The sequence below is a fragment of the Bos grunniens genome, chromosome 19 (genome assembly GCF_055505025.1).
Source record: "Bos grunniens cultivar Pamir isolate PY7600 chromosome 19, Bosgru_T2T1.0, whole genome shotgun sequence".
NCBI classification, from domain to species: Eukaryota; Metazoa; Chordata; class Mammalia; order Artiodactyla; family Bovidae; genus Bos; species Bos grunniens.
The window spans coordinates 32,199,417-32,217,287 of record NC_141183.1 but is presented as its reverse complement, the minus strand read 5'-3'; the positions used below and the strand labels follow the sequence as shown (position 1 = coordinate 32,217,287).

Below are 17,871 nucleotides of genomic sequence, written 5' to 3'. Positions count from 1 at the left end.
GAGTGGTTTAGGGGTGAGACCAGGTGAAGAGCCGTGACCCAAGAAGCATGGCCATCTCCTTCTGTAAGTCATTCATTCATTCCAAAGATTCATTCAAGTGAATGAATCAATCTTTGAGTGATCAATCTTTGAATGACCACAATCGATCGGAAGTGATTGAACAATTCCCGTTGTGTTTTACCAACAGAAATGCCCGCTGACGCCAGAGAGGATCATTCATGTCTTCACAGAGTCCCAAAGATACCTGGGTCTTCTCGAAGCCCCACTGGTGCCCTCCCCAAGTCCTCAGCAGCCTTTGAACCAGCATCCACAGGAGGCCAGCTCTCCTTTGATCACTTCGGTGCTGAGAGCGACGAGCACCTGGAAGTCTTATTAAATTCTCAGAGCCCCTTGGGGAAGGTGAGTGACACCACCCTTCTGAAAATCGGGAGTGAGGAGCCTCCTTTCGACGGGATGATGGATGGATTCTCAGGGAAGGCTGCAGAAGACCTCTTCAATGCACACGAGATCCTGCCGGGCCCCCTGTCCCCCATGCAGACCCAGTTCTCACCTTCCTCTGTGGACAGCAGTGGGCTGCCCTTAAGCTTCACAGAATCTCCTTGGGAAAGCATGGAGTGGCTGGACCTCACACCGCCCAGCTCCACCCCAAGCTTCAGCTCCCTGTCTACCGGGGGCCCCAGCATCTTCAACATTGATTTCCTGGATGTCACGGATCTCAATCTGAATTCCCCCATGGACCTCCACTTACAGCAGTGGTAAACACCTGATGAAGTGCTAAGGAAGGCCAAGAGGAATCCCATCGGGGAAAGCACATGACCACAAATATTTACATTCTCCCAAAGAAGGAGGAGCTGGAAGAGGAGGAGGAGAGGAAGAAGAAGGAGGAGGAAGAAGGGGAGGAGGAGCTGGAGAGAATGAAAAACAAGCATGGAGACTTCAGTTACAACCAGCAAGAACAAACAGGAGTCTTTTTTTTAATAGATGGATAGTGTAATATTTGCCAACGTTCAGTGACTATTATTGATTTCAGCAATGGTTTCAAAATTACGTTTTTTCAGATCAAGAATACAAAAAAAAATTTTTTTTGCTTCCAATGCCTTTCAAACACTAATCTTTTTTTCTAGCTTGTATTTTTTTCAGGCACTGTTGGGGCATAATCTCACTTTGTAAGATTTTCTCATGAATTTGTTACTCTTACCATGGAAAGAAGTTGTAAGCTCTCTGGGGAACACACAGAAGCCAGTCCTTCAAAGTAGATGGAAGTCGTACCCCTGAAGGCTGCTTCTCATGTCTCCATCACTTGCCTTTCAAAACAGAGGTCAGGCCCAGTGTCAGGTTCTTAAGGCAGAACAGAGGGACAGGACCAATCCATTCCCAGGGAAGTGAAGTGAATTCAGTATCCCTTGGCCACAAAGCTGCCCCCGCTACAGTGACCCCAACCCTGTACCCAGGACTCCATGTGGTCACAGATAACAACCAACCTACCTTTGGCCCAAAGAAGCACACCTGAAATTTCCCTTTCTTAACCAGTGGCCAGATCACTGTCATTGTCTCCATGGTGATGTGTATGCTCAGTTGCTCAGTGGAGTCCGACTCTTTGCTACCCCCTGGGCTGTAGCCCGCCAGGCTCCTCTGTCCGTGGGGTTTCCCAGGCAAGAATACTGGAGTGGGTTGCCATGTCCTCCTCCGGGGGATCTTCCCAACCCAGGGATCAAATTTCGGTCTCCTGTATTGGCAGGTGGATTCTTTACCACTGAGCCACCTGGGAATCCCCGCCATGGTGTTAAGCATTGTGAAACAGGAGAGAACCCTAAAGCAAGAAGAGAGACAAAACCTCCTGCCATTCTCCAGCACAACCTCCTTTAGTGTCAAAGACTAGAGACGACCACGTAAGCAAATCAGAGTATCTCTCTGGTCTCAAGTAACTGTTATCAGGAATAATGCAGACAGCACTAAGGAACATCATTTCACGTATGATGGGAATAAACACAGTGGGTTACTATTCATATAACAGGGTGATTATTTATGGACGTTCGGCTTCTCTTTTTATTTTCTTATTGGAAGGAGGGGTTCACCTCCATTGTCTTTCTCCCACTCTACTTTTCTTTCAAATTTTCCATCCATTCTCTCCCTTCTTTTGAAGATCTCCCTTTCTCTGCCCCAACGTTTGGAGAAGAGGATTTCATCCATTTATCAGCTGTCCTACTGCTAATAAAACCATACGTTAAAAAGCTGAAAGTCAAGGTTCTCCCGGGTAACCGATTCTCCATCTGCATAATAACTTGCTGTAAAAGGAAGTCAAAAGAAAGATATCAAAGGAAAGAAACCAATGATTCCGTCCATCAGTCGTGAAGCTCTCCCTACCCTCATTTGGTTCGTGATCACTGATTTGGGTTGCTCTGGGGAAAACCGGAAATCGTTACGTTGTATATATAGTAACTATACTATAGTATAGTTCCAAGGAAAGAGTATTTTAGGTCTGGGTTTCTGAAAGAAAACACAATCGCACGTCGAAAAGGACGGAAGGGAAAAAAGACGATGGTCTACTGTGCATTCCTCACCACTTCCCCTGCTTTTGCTGGGAGTTGAAAACTTAAATTGCAGGATAGTCTCTAAGGCTCACTGTGGTTCTAATGCACGGATTCATAGTGTTGCATGCTGTAGAAGGTAGCTCTCGCTGTTTTTATTTTTTATTTAAATCACTAAGGCACTGTTTTCTTCTTTTGTAAAAAAAAAAAAAATGTTCACTGTGCACTTATGGAGAAAATAACCAAACATGTTGTGATTTTAGAAGTTCTCTTTTTGAAAAAAAAAAAAAGATTTAGAAGTCATTCCATTGTTAACCTGTTAACATGTGTGAACACAGAGTGTTTTTGGTGATTGCTACTCTGAAAGCTGCCGCATCTTACCGAGGGGGTGGGGAGGGCAGGAGGAAAAAATATATATATATTATATGTGTATATATATATATACACACACACATATGCATGTGTGTATAGATATATACATATGTATATGTATGTGTGTCTATAGGTGTGTGTGGATATGTGTATCCATATATACACATCCATATGTACATATACATACACATGTGTGTATGTGTGTGTATCTTCAAGGCAGTGCAACAGAGTTCTATACCAAAAGCCTTTAAGCCTCCATCTGCTGTGAAATGATCTTGGCCTTTCTCACTGCGAGTTCCCGATTCATCACCCAGACTACAAGTTGCTTCTATGTATGACTCATGGCTCCAAGCCAGTGACGCACAGCCACCTGCTCACGATGAACAAGCCCGTCTCGAGAGTGACTGTGATGTGAAGAGACAGGGAGCGTTCACCTTTGGTCACTGGAAAGGTACTGCCTCCTCTCACAGAGAGCAGTGGTGGAAGACGACAGTCGTTTTACATTCCTTCATCTGCCTTGTGCTTTAAAAGAGCCACACGGTACATTTTCCACTTTGCTTTGATGTCTGTCATCAAAACCAAAGATTCTGAGGGGAAAATTGCCATCTCTTCTTTGATGATGAAGCTATGGGGAAGAAAATCTTCCTGACACATTCCTCACCTTTGTGTGTTCCTCAGACATTGACATTTTGGGGGGATCTTGACAAAGCTCACTGGTCAGTCCATTTCTCATGTGCCAAGTTGTGTGAATTTTTTAATGTTATTTTTATCCCCCTTCCTTTGGAGAACAACCTCACAGCAATCTCTGAGACTCTGGTCTGAGTGTCAATTATTTTTTTTTCCTTTGGGTATTTCTGTCTGAAGGGCTAGACTTGGCTAGGAGGCCTCTGTCTTTGTAAGGCTATGCATTTTCATTGGGATATTTTTAGGCTATTATCTGGCACTGACATATATGCCTCACAGTTAACGAAAGATATTTGCTGCTACAAACCAGCACGCAACCCAGAGCAGACTCCTGGATCATTGCTTTCAACCTCCACCCACAACCCCCACCCACCATATTCACGCTCTCTTTCTGTAGATCTGATGTGAGATTTGAAAGATAAAACTGAGGATAATTGGGAAAAGGTTGATGAAGCTGGTTGCTCCCTGATCATCTGTGTTAATTTATGTTTCCTATAAGGGAGATTTTTTTTTTAAAGTTCTTTTAAACTCTTAATTGTGTCTTCTATTCTGGTGACAAATTGGGCATGACTAAAAGATGTACAGAGACTTAAGAAGATGGCCACGGTCAAGTTTCTTCAGGCTTTTAGAGCCTGAAACTAACCACATGTGGTCCTCTCAAGACCCCCAGGAGCACCCTGTGGTTAAGCTGACCTGCAGACATTTGCAGCTGCTCCCAACTCTGGTGCAGTCCTGTGGGTTCACCCTTATCCAATGGATTCAGGAAGTTCCTTTGTGCAAATACTTCATTAAGCCTGTGCTCAGTAGAAGCCCTGCTTCTAACACTGTTACTGAGATGGCACACATTCTACTATAAGGAAAGGGAGAGGAAGAGGGAAAGGAAAGAAGGAAGGAAGGAAAGAGGGAGGAAGGGAAGGAAGGTCAGGCCACAGCCTCTCAGTTCAGCTGAGACATTACATTACGAAAAGGAAATCGAAAAGTTTGGGATGAGAAACCATTCTCTCCATGAAGTGATCGCCCCGACAGATAAGGAAAGCAGGAGGGTCTTCAGTTGAACAACCAACATCTGTGAACAGGTGGCCTTTGCCATCCAGAAACATTTATTTCCAATCTGAAAAAAAGGAGGTGGGGCGGATCAAAAACCTACCCCAAGCGTTCAAGACAGTCTTTTCTAAAGACCTGTTGAAGAGGTTTCTATTACCTCTTCTAGAAACCAATGCTGGTTTGGCAAAAAACTCCTGCATCAGATTTACTCATCCTGGAGATAATAACTTGATGTCTCACCTGTGCAGAGCACATCCCCTGTCCCAGATGTCCAGTACCACGTAGACTCTGCACAGATGGTTCTGATCTTGAGGGACTGGGACGTTGCAAGAAGCCTGGTAATTTCCAAGTCTTCCAACCAGAATCCCTTTACCTATGATGACAAGGCAGGGGGTGGGGGGTGGTTTTCATTTTCCCAAAGGAGAGGGGCTTTTTAGCTAAAACCTACACTCATGCTGCATTTTTTTCTTCTGTGATCAAACAGCAGCAACATATGACTTAGATGTCTTTCTACCACTTAAAACATCTGTTTGAGCTTTTAGGGTTTATCTTCATTGCCAGATACAGAAACATTTGGAAAATCAGAGAAGGACAAAGGAAACTTATTATTATTATTTTGTCCCATGCCTTCATCTTGATCTTCAGAACAAGCTCTCTGGACAAAAGGGACACCTACAAGGTAGGGTGTCCATGGAGAGCCTCTGTCTTTTAGGGAAAAAAAGCTGCAGGATTGTGAGGGCAGTTTGCCCTCCACCTTCAGGGCTTGGCTGTGGCCCACAGATGCACCAAGTTTGCTGTCAGCTGTAAGCAAACTCAGAGTGAGAGTCTGGAGTCTTCAGTTTTCTTACAAATCCAGTAGAAACCAGCGGGGCAATTGAGATGCGGAAACTCAACTAGCATTAGATGATATTACTAGACATACAACAAGACAGTCCTATAAGCTAGAGAGCTGCTCAGCGTGGTGAGGAGCTGGGTTTGATTCTGGAATCCACGTTTTCAGGGGAGCCCTGGCTAGGGTGAGACTATGCATTAGGAAATGACTTTAAGACCGGAAGAGATCCGAGAAAAATTTCTCTATTACCTCCCAGGGAAATTGCTGTAGATTCATTGGGTTTGGTAACATGAAGAAGTTCCCTTCTGATGGTAGGAGTTGGTGGAATCTAAGTTTCTAGAATTCTATGGGTTAAGACAAACTCATGGTGGTCTCTTGCGCTTACTTCAATCACCTTCAGCCTTGTGAGCTCCTTGTGTGTGCTTTAACAGTTCCAGAGGGTTTTTGGGAGAAGGTCATAGAATGATGGCAATCCTGGAGGCTGCTGTAACGTTTTCCAAAGGAAGGGAACCCACGCTGCTCCCCAGAGTTCTCTCCAACGTGCCTGCAGTGAGGAAAGAGGGCAGTGCACAGCTGGGTGCTTGAAATCCTGCCTCCTGGAAACACAAAGAGGCACTTTGCAAAGAAATCCAAAGAGCCAGCATATGTTCTCTGCAGGGACCCCGTGTGGTGGAGCTTTCACGTTGGCTCCTTCACTCAACTATACATAACTAGGAAGAAATGTGGGTGACCAGGAAGAGAAAAGAAGCAATGGCTAAATACCAAAGTTGGCATGTGTTCTTTTTAAAAAAATATATGTATATTTTTAAATAAAATGTTTATTTTAGAGAGAGATGAAAGCTTTTTTCTTGACTGTGCAATGTACCAGGCATTGTGCTGTTATTTTGTCAAATCCCCACAGCGGTACCATGAAACAGTAGTATTATGATCACCCCCAGTTTACAGATGAAGAAACTGAGTCTGCAAAGGCTGAGTTAATCACTTAAGGTTACACATCTGCAACCTGGCAGAACCAGCAATCACACTTTACTTATCTGCAGTGCTTCTGATCTCACACACTGTACATCTTACCCACACTAATCAAATGAGGACATTAGTGAGCCTACAGTTACATATATGCTATTAAAATACACGCAGTAAATCGTGAATTAGTTTGATAAATCACTGGTGCCCTCCTTAGTCTACAGATGTAAGAACTTCAAGGGGAATTCAACATACTGAATTCAGTACAGAAGAAACGATGGGGTAACGGTAAGGGTTGGAGTGAAAGTAATAACTTAAGATTCTTTAATAAACCAGCCAAGTAGATGGTGACTTGACTAAGAAAAACAGCTGTAGGAATAGAGACTAAGGTAGTTTTGAAACATGTTAATAGAATGGAAAGTATGGGATTTGATCATGGGATGGGAATGGCAAAGGAGAGAGAGGTGGATGTCCGTGCATGCATGCTAAGTTGTTTCAGTCATGTCTGACTCTTTGTGGCTCCGTGGACTGTAACCCACCAGGCTCCTCTGTTCTGGAGTTCTCCAGGCAATAATACTGGCGTGGATTGCCAGGCCCTCTTCCAGGGGATCTTCCCCACCCAGGATGGAATCTGCATTTCTTATGTCTCCTGCATTGGCAGGTGGGTTATTTATCACTAGCACCACCTGGGAAGCCCAGATGAATGTCCAGTGTATGTTAATTCCATTCACAGAGGCAAAAGGCCAGAGTGAGTAACCTTAATATGAAAAATCGTGAATCTGAGTGCCTGTCGCCTGTAGGACGCTCAAGTCAAAAGCATTCACTAGAGAGGTCTGGAGCTCAGAGTCCTTTGCATATAGATTTAGAGGTGGCAGATACCAGCATTTGGAAGATCACTGAAATCATGAGGATGGCTGTGGCCCACGCAACCTGTGGAGTGATAAGAAAAGGGGATGCCGAGGACCACCAACATGGTTTGCTATTGGTAGAGGGGAGGAAGGGGCGGGACTAGGAAACCAGGAAGAAGACCGGAAGAAGGAAGTATTCCAGGCTCCAAGGTGGGAGAAAGAGGGAATCTTCAATCCTGTCTAGTGCTGCTGTTTCTGTAAGGTAAGGAAGAGTACTGTTCGATTTAATAATAAGGAGGTGGTTGGTCGGTAGACAAGGTGAGAGCACCATGGTGCAGTGGTAAAGCCATGTGGATGTGGACCAAGGAATTGGAAGGCAATGAAGAGGCCATTCCCTGGTTGGCCTAGTGGTTATGATTCCCGGCTTTCACTGCCGTGGTCGGGGAATGAGACCCCACACGTCATGTGCTGCATGGCCAAAAAAAAAAAAGAAAAAGGTGGGGGTGATGAAAAAATGAAGACTGAATCTAGGCATCTCCTTTCAAGGGGCATGGCCATGTGAGGAAGAAAGTGCACAAGACCAGAGCAGACAGAAATTTAAAGGACATCTGTCTCACTTTTTATTTATCCACTCTACTGTTGATGGACACTTCAGTTGTTTCCAATTTTTGACGATTGGAAATGTTGCTGATACAAACATCCTGGCACGTCCGTTTTGGTAAAGACATTACCAAATTTTTTTTTTTTTTGGCTGAGTTTTGCATCATGTGGAATCTTAATTCCCCAACCAGGGATTGAACCCATGCCCCTTGCAGTAGAAGCACAGAGTCTTAAACACTGAACCACCAGGGAAGTCTCCTTACATTTTTGTTGAACATGTGAAATTGTTGGGTCATGGTGTTTGCCTACCGTTAAGTCGTAGCCAATGACGTAAAAACAGCTTTCTGAGGGGCTTGTCCGCATACCCCTCCCATCAGAATACATGAGCTTCGACTGAGCTATGTCCCCACCAACACTTGATTTTGCCCGTCTTTTTCAGTTTTAGCCATGCTGTGGATGTGTTTTGGTATTCCCTGTAAAATTGCCTGGCATAGATTGGATGACCAATAGGTTCAGCAACTTTTCATATTGTCTTGGCCATTTGGATTCCTATCTGTGGTAAGGTGACCGTTCAGGTCCCCTGCCCGTTTTTCCTTTAAGTTTCTTGCCTTTATCCTGTTGTATTGCAGAACTCTTTACGTATTATGGAGTTGAGTCTTTGACTATTATATAGTTTTTGCAAGTAACTTCTCCCACTCTAAGGACTGCTTTTTTATTCTCTTAATGATATTATCTCATAAACCAAAGTCTTTTATTGTTAAGTAATACAATTTATAAAGATTTCCTTTAAGGTGAGAATTTTTGGTATCATGTTTAAGGAATCCTTCCCTACTCCAAGATCCTATGGAAAATCTTCTCTCTTGTTCTTTATTTTGATTTTTATTTCTCTTGGGAAAAATAATTTTTTTAGAGAATGGGTGGCTGATAAACCTTTTAAGTTCATTGCATGTTTAAAAACATCTTATTTTTCACCCTTGTTTGTGAATGTTAGACCAGATGCAGTTTTTGAGTCCCACTTTAGTTACAACCTGTTTCCATTGAGCTCTGTAAATATTGCTCAAAATTTTATTACACTGTTGCAAAAAGGAAGCTTGAGGGAATCAGCTTTTCTTCAGAGAGAAACTTCTTTTCTCTGAACAGTACTTATATACATTTATATCTATCTTTGTATTTATATTGTGGTGGTGGTTTTATTTTAATTTGCTTGTTGATGTATACTGGGTTTACAGTGTGTAAGTTCCTGCTGTGTACCGCACAGTGATTCACTTACACATATACTATATACACATTCTTTTTTACATTATTTTCCATTATGGTTTATCATAGGATACTGACTATAGTTCCTTGTGAAATACTGTAGGACCTGTTGTTTATCCATTCCATATATAAAATCTTATATCTACTAACCCTAGACTCCCACTTCACCACTCACCCAACCTGCCCCCCTGCCCCCCCCTCCGCCATCCCTTGGCCTTGGTGGTTGTTTCCATTGAAGTGTAATTAACATATAATATTATATTAGTTTCAGGAGTACAATGTAATGATGTGATGTTTGTACATACAGCAAAATGATCACCACAGTGATCATTAGTTAATATGGTCTAGTTAACATCCATGCCACACAAATTACATTTATTTCCTATGATTAGAACTTTTAAGATCTACTCTCTTGCTGCCGCTGCTGCTGCTGCTAAGTCGCTTCAGTCGTGTCCAACTCTGTGCGACCCCAGAGACGGCAGCCCACCAGGCTCCCCCGTCCCTGGCATTCTCCAGGCAAGAATACTGGAGTGGGTTGCCATTTCCTTCTCCAATGCATGAAAGTGAAAAGTCAAAGTGAAGTCGCTCAGTTGTGTCCGACCCTCAGCAACCCCATGGACTGCAGCCTACCAGGCTCCTCCGTTCATGGGATTTTCCAGGCAAGAGTACTGGAGTGGGGTGCCATTGCCTTCTCTGATCTACTCTCCTAGCAACTTTCAGATATAGCATACAACATGTATCTAGCTTTGAAATTTAGAAATTTTACCCAGTTACTTCTGGGGCCCCCACCTCTACCCGCCGCAGTAGTGGTTTCTGGCACTTGATGAATGATTTCAAGCTTGATTTGGGCCTTTCTGCAGCTGTGCAAAATATCTTTTCAAGAATTTCCATGCTATTTTCTTCTTCATCATCTGCTCTGGAAATGCTATTACATATATATTTTTCAATGTTCTGAGGAAGATTCTGCATCTCTGCCTTTTCCCTTCTTTTCATGGAATTACCTCCTTCTTTCCTCTGAATTTTGGGAGATTTCTTCCAGCCCATCCTGGAATGGACTCTGAAGTCTGGCTTCGGGCAGTGGCAAATCTGTTATTTCCTGCCTCTATTGAGTTTCATTAGTTTAGAAGTCATGTGTTTCTTATCCGAGAACTCTTCCTTCCTTGTTTAAAATGGCTCTTTTTCATGGCAGCCTGCTCCTGTCATATTAAAGCAGTGTTCTCTCTGTTCTCACCAGGAATACAAATTAGACTTTAAAAATATATTTCCCTTACTTCCTGATTAACTTTTTCACTGGAGGACAGTTCTCTGAATTCTCAGATTAGCCTCCCTGTTTTATGGAGGTAATAACCTGTAATAACAGCACAAGCATTTGAACTAGAAAAACCTGGCATCTCAGTGGTGATGCATGAATGACTCTTCACAGAAACCCTCTGAGCTTTGATTTATTCGAGGGGTGTAATAAACCCCTCATCCTAAAGTTCTTTTAAGGATTAAATAAGATGATGTATGTTGAAAGAATCTGCCTGCAATGCAGGGGATCCCAGTTCTATTCCTGGGTTGGGAAGATCCCCTGCAGAAGGGATAGGCTACCCACTCCAGTATTCTTGGGCTTCCCTGCTGACTCAGCTGGTAAGGAATCCACCTGCAATGCAGGAGACCTGGGTTTGATCCCTGGGTCAGGAAGATCCCCTGGGTAGGGAATGGCTACCCACTCCAGTATGCCTGGAGAACTCCATGGGGTCACAACAAGTTGGACATGACTAAACAACTAAGACTATATGATTTATTATTTTCATTGTATCTTGCCATCATCATTGTAGTCATCATCTTTATCATCATCTTTACTATTATATTTAATTACTGATTTTTTTCTGTTTGTTCAATTCTCAGGTAGAGAGGTCTGATTAGTCAGGATTTGGTGGCTGAGATGGTGGGGGAGGTGATCTATCAGAGATGATATTAGTCTCCATTTAATTTCCCTCAAGAGGTTACCACACACAGTAACTTTTTCCTGGCCAGTTCTTCCCTGATTCAGAAATCACTGGTATCATTTTTTTTCCTGTAAGAACAAAATTTATTAGCATTAATATATGTAGTAATAATGACCACTTCCTTAGTTTCAATGTAGCAAACATTTCACATGTGTGCATTAATGTGTTTGATCTTCATAACAATCTTGCGAAGTAGGAACTGCAGGTATAATGGTGACCAGCAGAGACAAGGTTCTTGCCTTCATTTTCCAGAGGAAGAAACTGAGTTACTAGAGAAGTTGAGTAACTTGTCCGTCAAGTCGTGTTGCTTCATTAAAATTTGACACGGTTGCCATCGGAACTTACTGCATAAGGCTCCCAGTTCTTTCCATCTCAGTTTTCCATTTCCATTGTATATATTCCTTATCATAATCAACACTTGTTGAATGTCTTCTACATACCCAGGTCTTATTTTGGGCAAAAAGAGGCCCGAGATGAAGTCTCTACTCTTAAGGTTGAGTTTTCCTATGTAGTGACTGCTTCCATTTTCTGCCAAGATAGCAAGTGGGATCTTTCCCTAATTTCCATGAGTGACATAGAATTTCTCTGGTGTGTGTGTGTGTGTGCGTGTGTGTGTAGATATATTTGAGTTATTTCAAAATGATTTGGAGGAAGAAATGAGTCAAAGCTACTGGCTCTACTTAACTTTTTGGTCCCCAAAACAGAATTTAAAATTTACTCTAAATAAAGAGAATTAACAAATGAAGGATCTTAGATGAAAATACAGTTGAATATTTCTACCCTTTGGGGATAGGGAAGGCTTTCTAAGCATTAAACTAGAGGCATAAAACATAAAGGAAAAGATGGATGGCTTTGACCATATTAAAAATGTAAAATTCCTGGAAGACAAAAATCAACATTAGAGATATTAAAGGGGGAAGGTCAAAAGTAAGGAAATATCTGACATAAGATAACAATAGCATCAGTGTAGTTAAGATAACTAAAGAGCTTTTTAAAATCAATAAGATAATATGGAGCCCCATAAGAGAAAACCAGGCTGAGGACATGAAGAAGTGAGCAGTTAACTGAAGAAGGAATGCTCATAGCCTTGAAACGTGAGACGCATGTTTACTGTGATAAAGAAGAAAAATGCTGCAAATTAAAAGAGCACTATAATGCTGCTGCTGCCACCAAGTCGCTTCAGTCGTGTCTGACTCTGTGTGACCCCATAGACGGCAGCCCACCAGGCTCCCCTGTCCCTGGGATTCTCCAGGCAAGAACACTGGAGTGGGTTGCCATTTCCTTCTCCAATGCATGAGAGTGAAAAGTGAAAGTGAAGTCGCTCAGTCGTGTCCGACTAATGCTATTTCTCAGCTATTCATCAGGCAGGATTATTAACAGTGGTAATATCCCATGTAGGTCAGGGTGTGGGCAGAATAGGACATTTATGCATGGTAGGTGGGCCTGCAAAATGTTTCCATTTTTTAATCTAGAGGATAATTTGGCAACACAAGAATAATTGGAAAACATGACAGACACACTGTGATGCAGAAATTCTTTTTTCTAACTGAACCATACTTGATCGACAATGTTGTGTCAGCTTCAGGTGCACAGCGCGGTGGGTCAGGTATACACATATATGTATGTATGTGCGTGTGTGTGTGCTCAGCCGTGTCTGACTCTTTGCGACCCCATGGACTGTAGCCTGCCAGGCTCCTCTGTTCATGGAATCTTCCAGGCGAGATTATTGGAGAGGGTTGCCTCCAGGGGATCTTCCCGACCCAGGGATTGAACCTATGTCTCTTGAATCTCCTGAATTGGCAGGCGGATTATTTACCACTGTGCCACCTGGGAAGCCCATACACACACACACACACACACACACACACACACACATACATATTTTTTCAGTTTCTTTTCCATTATAGGTTATTACAGAATATTGAATACAGTTCCCTGTGCTATATAGGAGTTGATTCTCTATTTTATAGATAGTTGTGTGTATCCACGAATCCCAAACTCCTAGTTTATCCCTCCCTCGTCCCCTTCCTCTTTGGTAGCCACTAGTTTGTTCTCCATGTCTGTGAGTCTGTTCCTATTTTGTAGATAAGTTCATTTGTCTCATACTTTAGATCCCACATGTAAGTGATATCATATGGTATTTTTGCCCTGTGTTTTGAATTCTGTTCTCCAGACCAGTACTGTCCAGTGGAACTGTCAGCGATGATGTAGATGTTCTGTTTTACACTATCTAATATGGCAGGCACTAGCTATGTGTGGTTTGCGGGTATTTGAAATGTGGCTAGTGTCACTGAGGAACTAAATTTCTAATTTTATTGAATTTAACTGAAATTTAAATAAGCACATGTCTTTTGTGACTTCTGAGTTGTACAGGGCAGCTCCAGCCAGTGCTGGGGTGCAGAATGAAGATGCTAAAACTAATTCAGGGGCCTGCAAGTGGAATATCGGATTTCAGAGGAAAGGGATCTCAGATAAATAGTACTACAACATTATTGAAGCAAGTAAGAAGTCTTTATTTTTGTTGGTCAAAGCAAGTCATGTGGTCACATTTAAGGTCCACAGGAGCAGGAAGTGTAACCCTTCCATAGATCAAAGTCAGGGATATGAGAAGTAGAATGTTCTTTCTTTCTCTTCTCCTTCCTTCATCTTGTCCACATCTCTTCCTTTCTTCCCTCCTCCCTCACCTTCCTTCCCCTTCCCCTCCCCTCCTCCCCCTTTTCACCTTCTTCTTCAAATGCACTTAATTGAAACGTTCAGTCCATTCTTCTGGAGGTAGAAATCAAATTTCAGGTAATCTGGGGCTTCTTCATTCCACACCTCAGCCATTGCTGCCTTCTGCTTACCTTTGTTGCCAACAGCATCATGCCCAGCTCCTTTGGTGCCCTTGTAGGCCCTCCTCGCACACACGTTCACTGCACATGGCACTGTGTCTTGGGCACTCCAGGTCCTCCATGTGGAGGGTCTCTGTGATCTTTGCTATATGACCCATAGCTATATAATCTACCTGTCTCCAACCTGCCTGGACTCTACTTAAACTGTGACCTTGGGAAGGGCAAAATGAGGCAAGTCACTTTCTTAGAGATTCTTTCTGTAGTAAGCTTAGACTCAGTGATGCTGCAGTAATGAACAGTCCACTAACCTCTGACTGACAACAACAAAGGTATCATTTTTTCACTCCAAGCGGATAACCGTGAGTCTGATCCACAGCAGCCCCCCAACTGCTCATTGCTGGTCTCGTGGGAAGGTAAAGAAAGAAGGGGGTGGGTCACAAAATGACTCTTAAGCTTCTACTTTGAAGTGGCATAAATCACCTCTGTGCATATTCTATGTCCAAGGAAAAAATCACGTGATTGATCTTGACCTCAAAGAGAAGAGGAAGTATAATCCCTTCCTATGGAGATAGGCAGTGAAATTTTTGAACAATAATAAAATCAGCACATTCATCATCAACTTTTCCTCTTCCTGTCTCCTTTCCCACTCCCCTATCATCATCTTCAGTATTCCACAGCTTGGGGGTTCTTTATCTAGAATATACGGGGTAGGATATTCTTCAAACGGTGCTATTTATGGTATAGACATAAACATTCCAAAGCCCATAATCTTCAAACTCAAAACCCCCTTTTAAAAAAAAAACACAAAACTCTATTCTCTCACATGTGTTTTTGAAGTCTGCTTTGAGAGATGAAAAGATTTGACACTCCTTTCTCTTTTTTTCTGCACTGTCATCCCCTCCCTGGGGTAGGAAGCAGAAAAAGCCCTGGCTGCTTCTTGAATGGAGGAAATACTCATAGGAGAACAGAAACTTGTGAAGAAACCATCAGTTAATAACATATTATTAGACCACAGTCTAGCAGGGTAGGCTGTCTTTTGAGGAGAAGCAGAACAGAACTGAAATATCTCAGCATTGAAGGCAGAGGCTGACATGATATTGGAGTTGTCTGCCAGAGTTCTGGAGGACAAGTGCTGTCCACTAGAACTTTCTGAGATGATAGGAGTCTCCTAATTCTGTGCTGTTCAATACAGCAACTCACTAGTCGCATGGGGCTATGAAGCCCTTAACATGTGGCTAGGGTGATGGAGAAACTAAATTTTATTGCTTTTAACTTTTAAAAGTTTTAATTGGAGGATAGTATTTTTTTTTAAGATTTTTTATTTTTGGCTGTTTGGGGTCGTTGCTGCCGCATGGTCTCTTCTCTATTGCTGGGAAGCGGGTGCTACCCTTTGTCGAGTTGTGCGCTGTGGGGACTTCTCTTTGTGGTGGCAGAGCTCGGATGCTACGGGCCTCAGGTTTCAGTCGTTGCGACACATGGGCTCCGTAGTTGCAGCTTCCAGGCGCTAGAGCACAGGCTCAATAATTGTGGCAAGAGGGCTTAGTTGCTCTGCAGTATGAGAGATCTTCCAGATCAGGGATCGAACCTGTGATTCCTGCACTGGCAGGCAGATTCTTTACCACTGATCCACCGGGGAAGCCCCAGTGTTTTAAAATTATTTTTAATTTTTAGGCTGCACCAGGTGGCTTCCAGGGATCTTAGTTCCTTGACCAGGTATCGAACTCGTGCCCCCTGCAGTGGAAGTACAGAATCTTAACCACTGGACCACCAGGGAAGTCCTGAGGAATTACATTTTAAATTTTAATTTCAATAGCCATGTGCTGTTGGTGACTACTATACTGGACACTCTAGACATTACCGGAGACAGTGCTACTATTAATAAAAATCACCCAGTGTCCTTACTGCCTCACTATTATTTATACATATAAAAACATGTTGTGACTTGGTTTTTTAAAAAATTCTCAAAATGGAAATAACTTTAGTTTGTAGAAAAATTATATTGACATTATAGGCATAACTCAGTTAAAAGCAAATAATGCCTTAACTTATTAATAGGCTAGAGCTGCTGACCTAATAAGCTGAGGCTAAATTCACAACTTAATTAAAGATTTCATGTTCATTCAGCCAAGACATGCCTCAAACCATCTTTTGTTCAGCTGGTCAGCAAGATACTTAGAACCATATGTAGGACATCTTGAGACTATAATCAACCTATGCAAAATAGCCCATTGCAACAAAAAACTTCTTTCATTTGTCAGATTAGTAATTCTGCTGTAGGAATAGCATTTCTCTCTATTGCAATCATGCTAATCTTATTTGTAGTAAATGAAGAGGACATAATGTACTATATAGAAATTTAGATGTTACTTGATTGTTGATAGTTTAGCAAACAGATCTCTAACTTTGCTATCTCTCAAGCGGTATTATTTCTCTATTGGAGATGAAAAAACTGACTTAGGGTATGTACTTTCTCCCTAAGGTTATATAATTGGTATTTGGAGTTTTAATACTCATATCTTTTTGATCCAAAGACCCTCCCACCCAACACACTGCTCTCACTTGGTAAATGATGATAAAACCTAACTGAAGTCACCATTGTTTTCCAAAGGATAAAGGCTGCAGAAGGTCATGACCCCTTTTCAAAAGCCAACTGATGCTAATGCGCCACCACCATGTAGGATGCTACTGGCCAGTCACAGCTGATGGCACTTGTTCTTCAGCGGTAGAAGGGACATGAGGCTGGAGTCTAAGCCACACAAGAAAGTGATCCTGGTCAAACTGGAACCCGTGATCATGATGCCACTATCATTTTATTGGCTTCTGGGTACCTACTGCTAAGTCACTTCAGTCGTGTCTGACTCAGTGCGACCGCATAGATGGCAGCCGACTAGGCTCCTCTGTCCCTGGGATTCTCCAGGCAAGAACACTGGAGTGGGTTGCCATTTCCTTCTCCAATGCATGAAAGTGAAAAGTGAAAGTAAAGTCGCTCAGTCATTCCCAACTTTTAGCGACCCCATGGACTGCAGCCCACCAGGCTCCTCCGTCCATGGGATTTTCCAGGCAAGAGTACTGGAGTGGGGTGCCATCGCCTTCTCCTCTGGGTACCTACTAGGTTTGTTGAAAAGCAAGCGTCACATTTCTGGGATGTATGCTACACCTGGTGCAAAATCTGCCCGACACTCTTGCCCCAAGCTTAACCCTGGCCCTCAGTGTTAATCATCTGCAGGTTTATGAGCCATGTTCTTGCAGGCATGTCTTCCTTCTGGGAATTCAAAGCAGCAATACCCCACGTTCTCTTAAAATACAAACAGGTGGTTGCCAGAAAGGAGGAGGGTGGGAGGCAGTGGGCGAAAGAGGTGAAGGGGATTAAGAGGCACAAATCTCCAGTTATATGTCAGTTGTTCAGTTGCTGTGTTCTGTTGGACTCTTTGCAACATAAGGGATATGGCCAGTAACATTGTAATAGCTTTGTGTGGGGACAGTTCGTTAATAGATTTATGGTGGTGATCGTTTGCAAATATCAAATCATCATATAAAACACCTGAAGTATTAGTCCCTCAGTCCTGTCCGACTACTTGCGACCCCGTGGACTGCAGCCTGAGAGGCACCTCTGTCCATGTTCTCCAGGCAAGAATACTGGAGTGGGTAGCCATTCCCTTCTCCAAGGAATCTTCCCAACCCAGGGACTGAACCCAGGTCTCCTGCATTGCAGGCAGATTCTTTACCCTCCGAGCCTCCAGGGAAACACAGTACACCTGAAACTGACATGATATTGTACATGCCCTGTATTTCATTAAAAAGAAAAAAAAAAGGCAATGGATGCTCTTTATTTGCTGTTGTATTCTCGGTTCCACTTTGCTATTTCTAAAGCAGGAAAACCTTGCCCTTCCTAGAACGCTGAAGTGCAGAGCCGCTGGCCCC

At 42.9% G+C, this 17,871-nt stretch overlaps 2 protein-coding genes across 20 annotated transcripts in view; both read left to right on the top strand.

Moving 5' to 3' along the window:
• Positions 1–6,292, top strand: part of MYOCD (myocardin) — a 92,630-nt gene extending 86,338 nt beyond the window's left edge. For 17 of the 19 annotated variants that reach the window (XM_086358775.1, XM_086358766.1, XM_086358768.1 and 14 more), the window contains one exon: positions 188–6,292. In XM_086358775.1, coding sequence (XP_086214901.1) covers positions 188–759 — 572 coding nt within the window. In that variant the 3' untranslated portion in view covers positions 760–6,292. The remainder of the gene's footprint in view (positions 1–187) is intronic. The other 2 variants (XM_086358781.1, XM_086358770.1) reach the window with 1 other exon arrangement.
• Positions 6,293–7,476: 1,184 nt separating this feature from the next.
• ARHGAP44 (Rho GTPase activating protein 44) overlaps positions 7,477–17,871 on the top strand; it is a 130,768-nt gene continuing 120,373 nt past the window's right edge. Inside the window, exon 1 of the mRNA XM_086355529.1 lies at positions 7,477–7,533. The gene's annotated coding sequence lies outside the window, so the exon portion shown is untranslated. The remainder of the gene's footprint in view (positions 7,534–17,871) is intronic.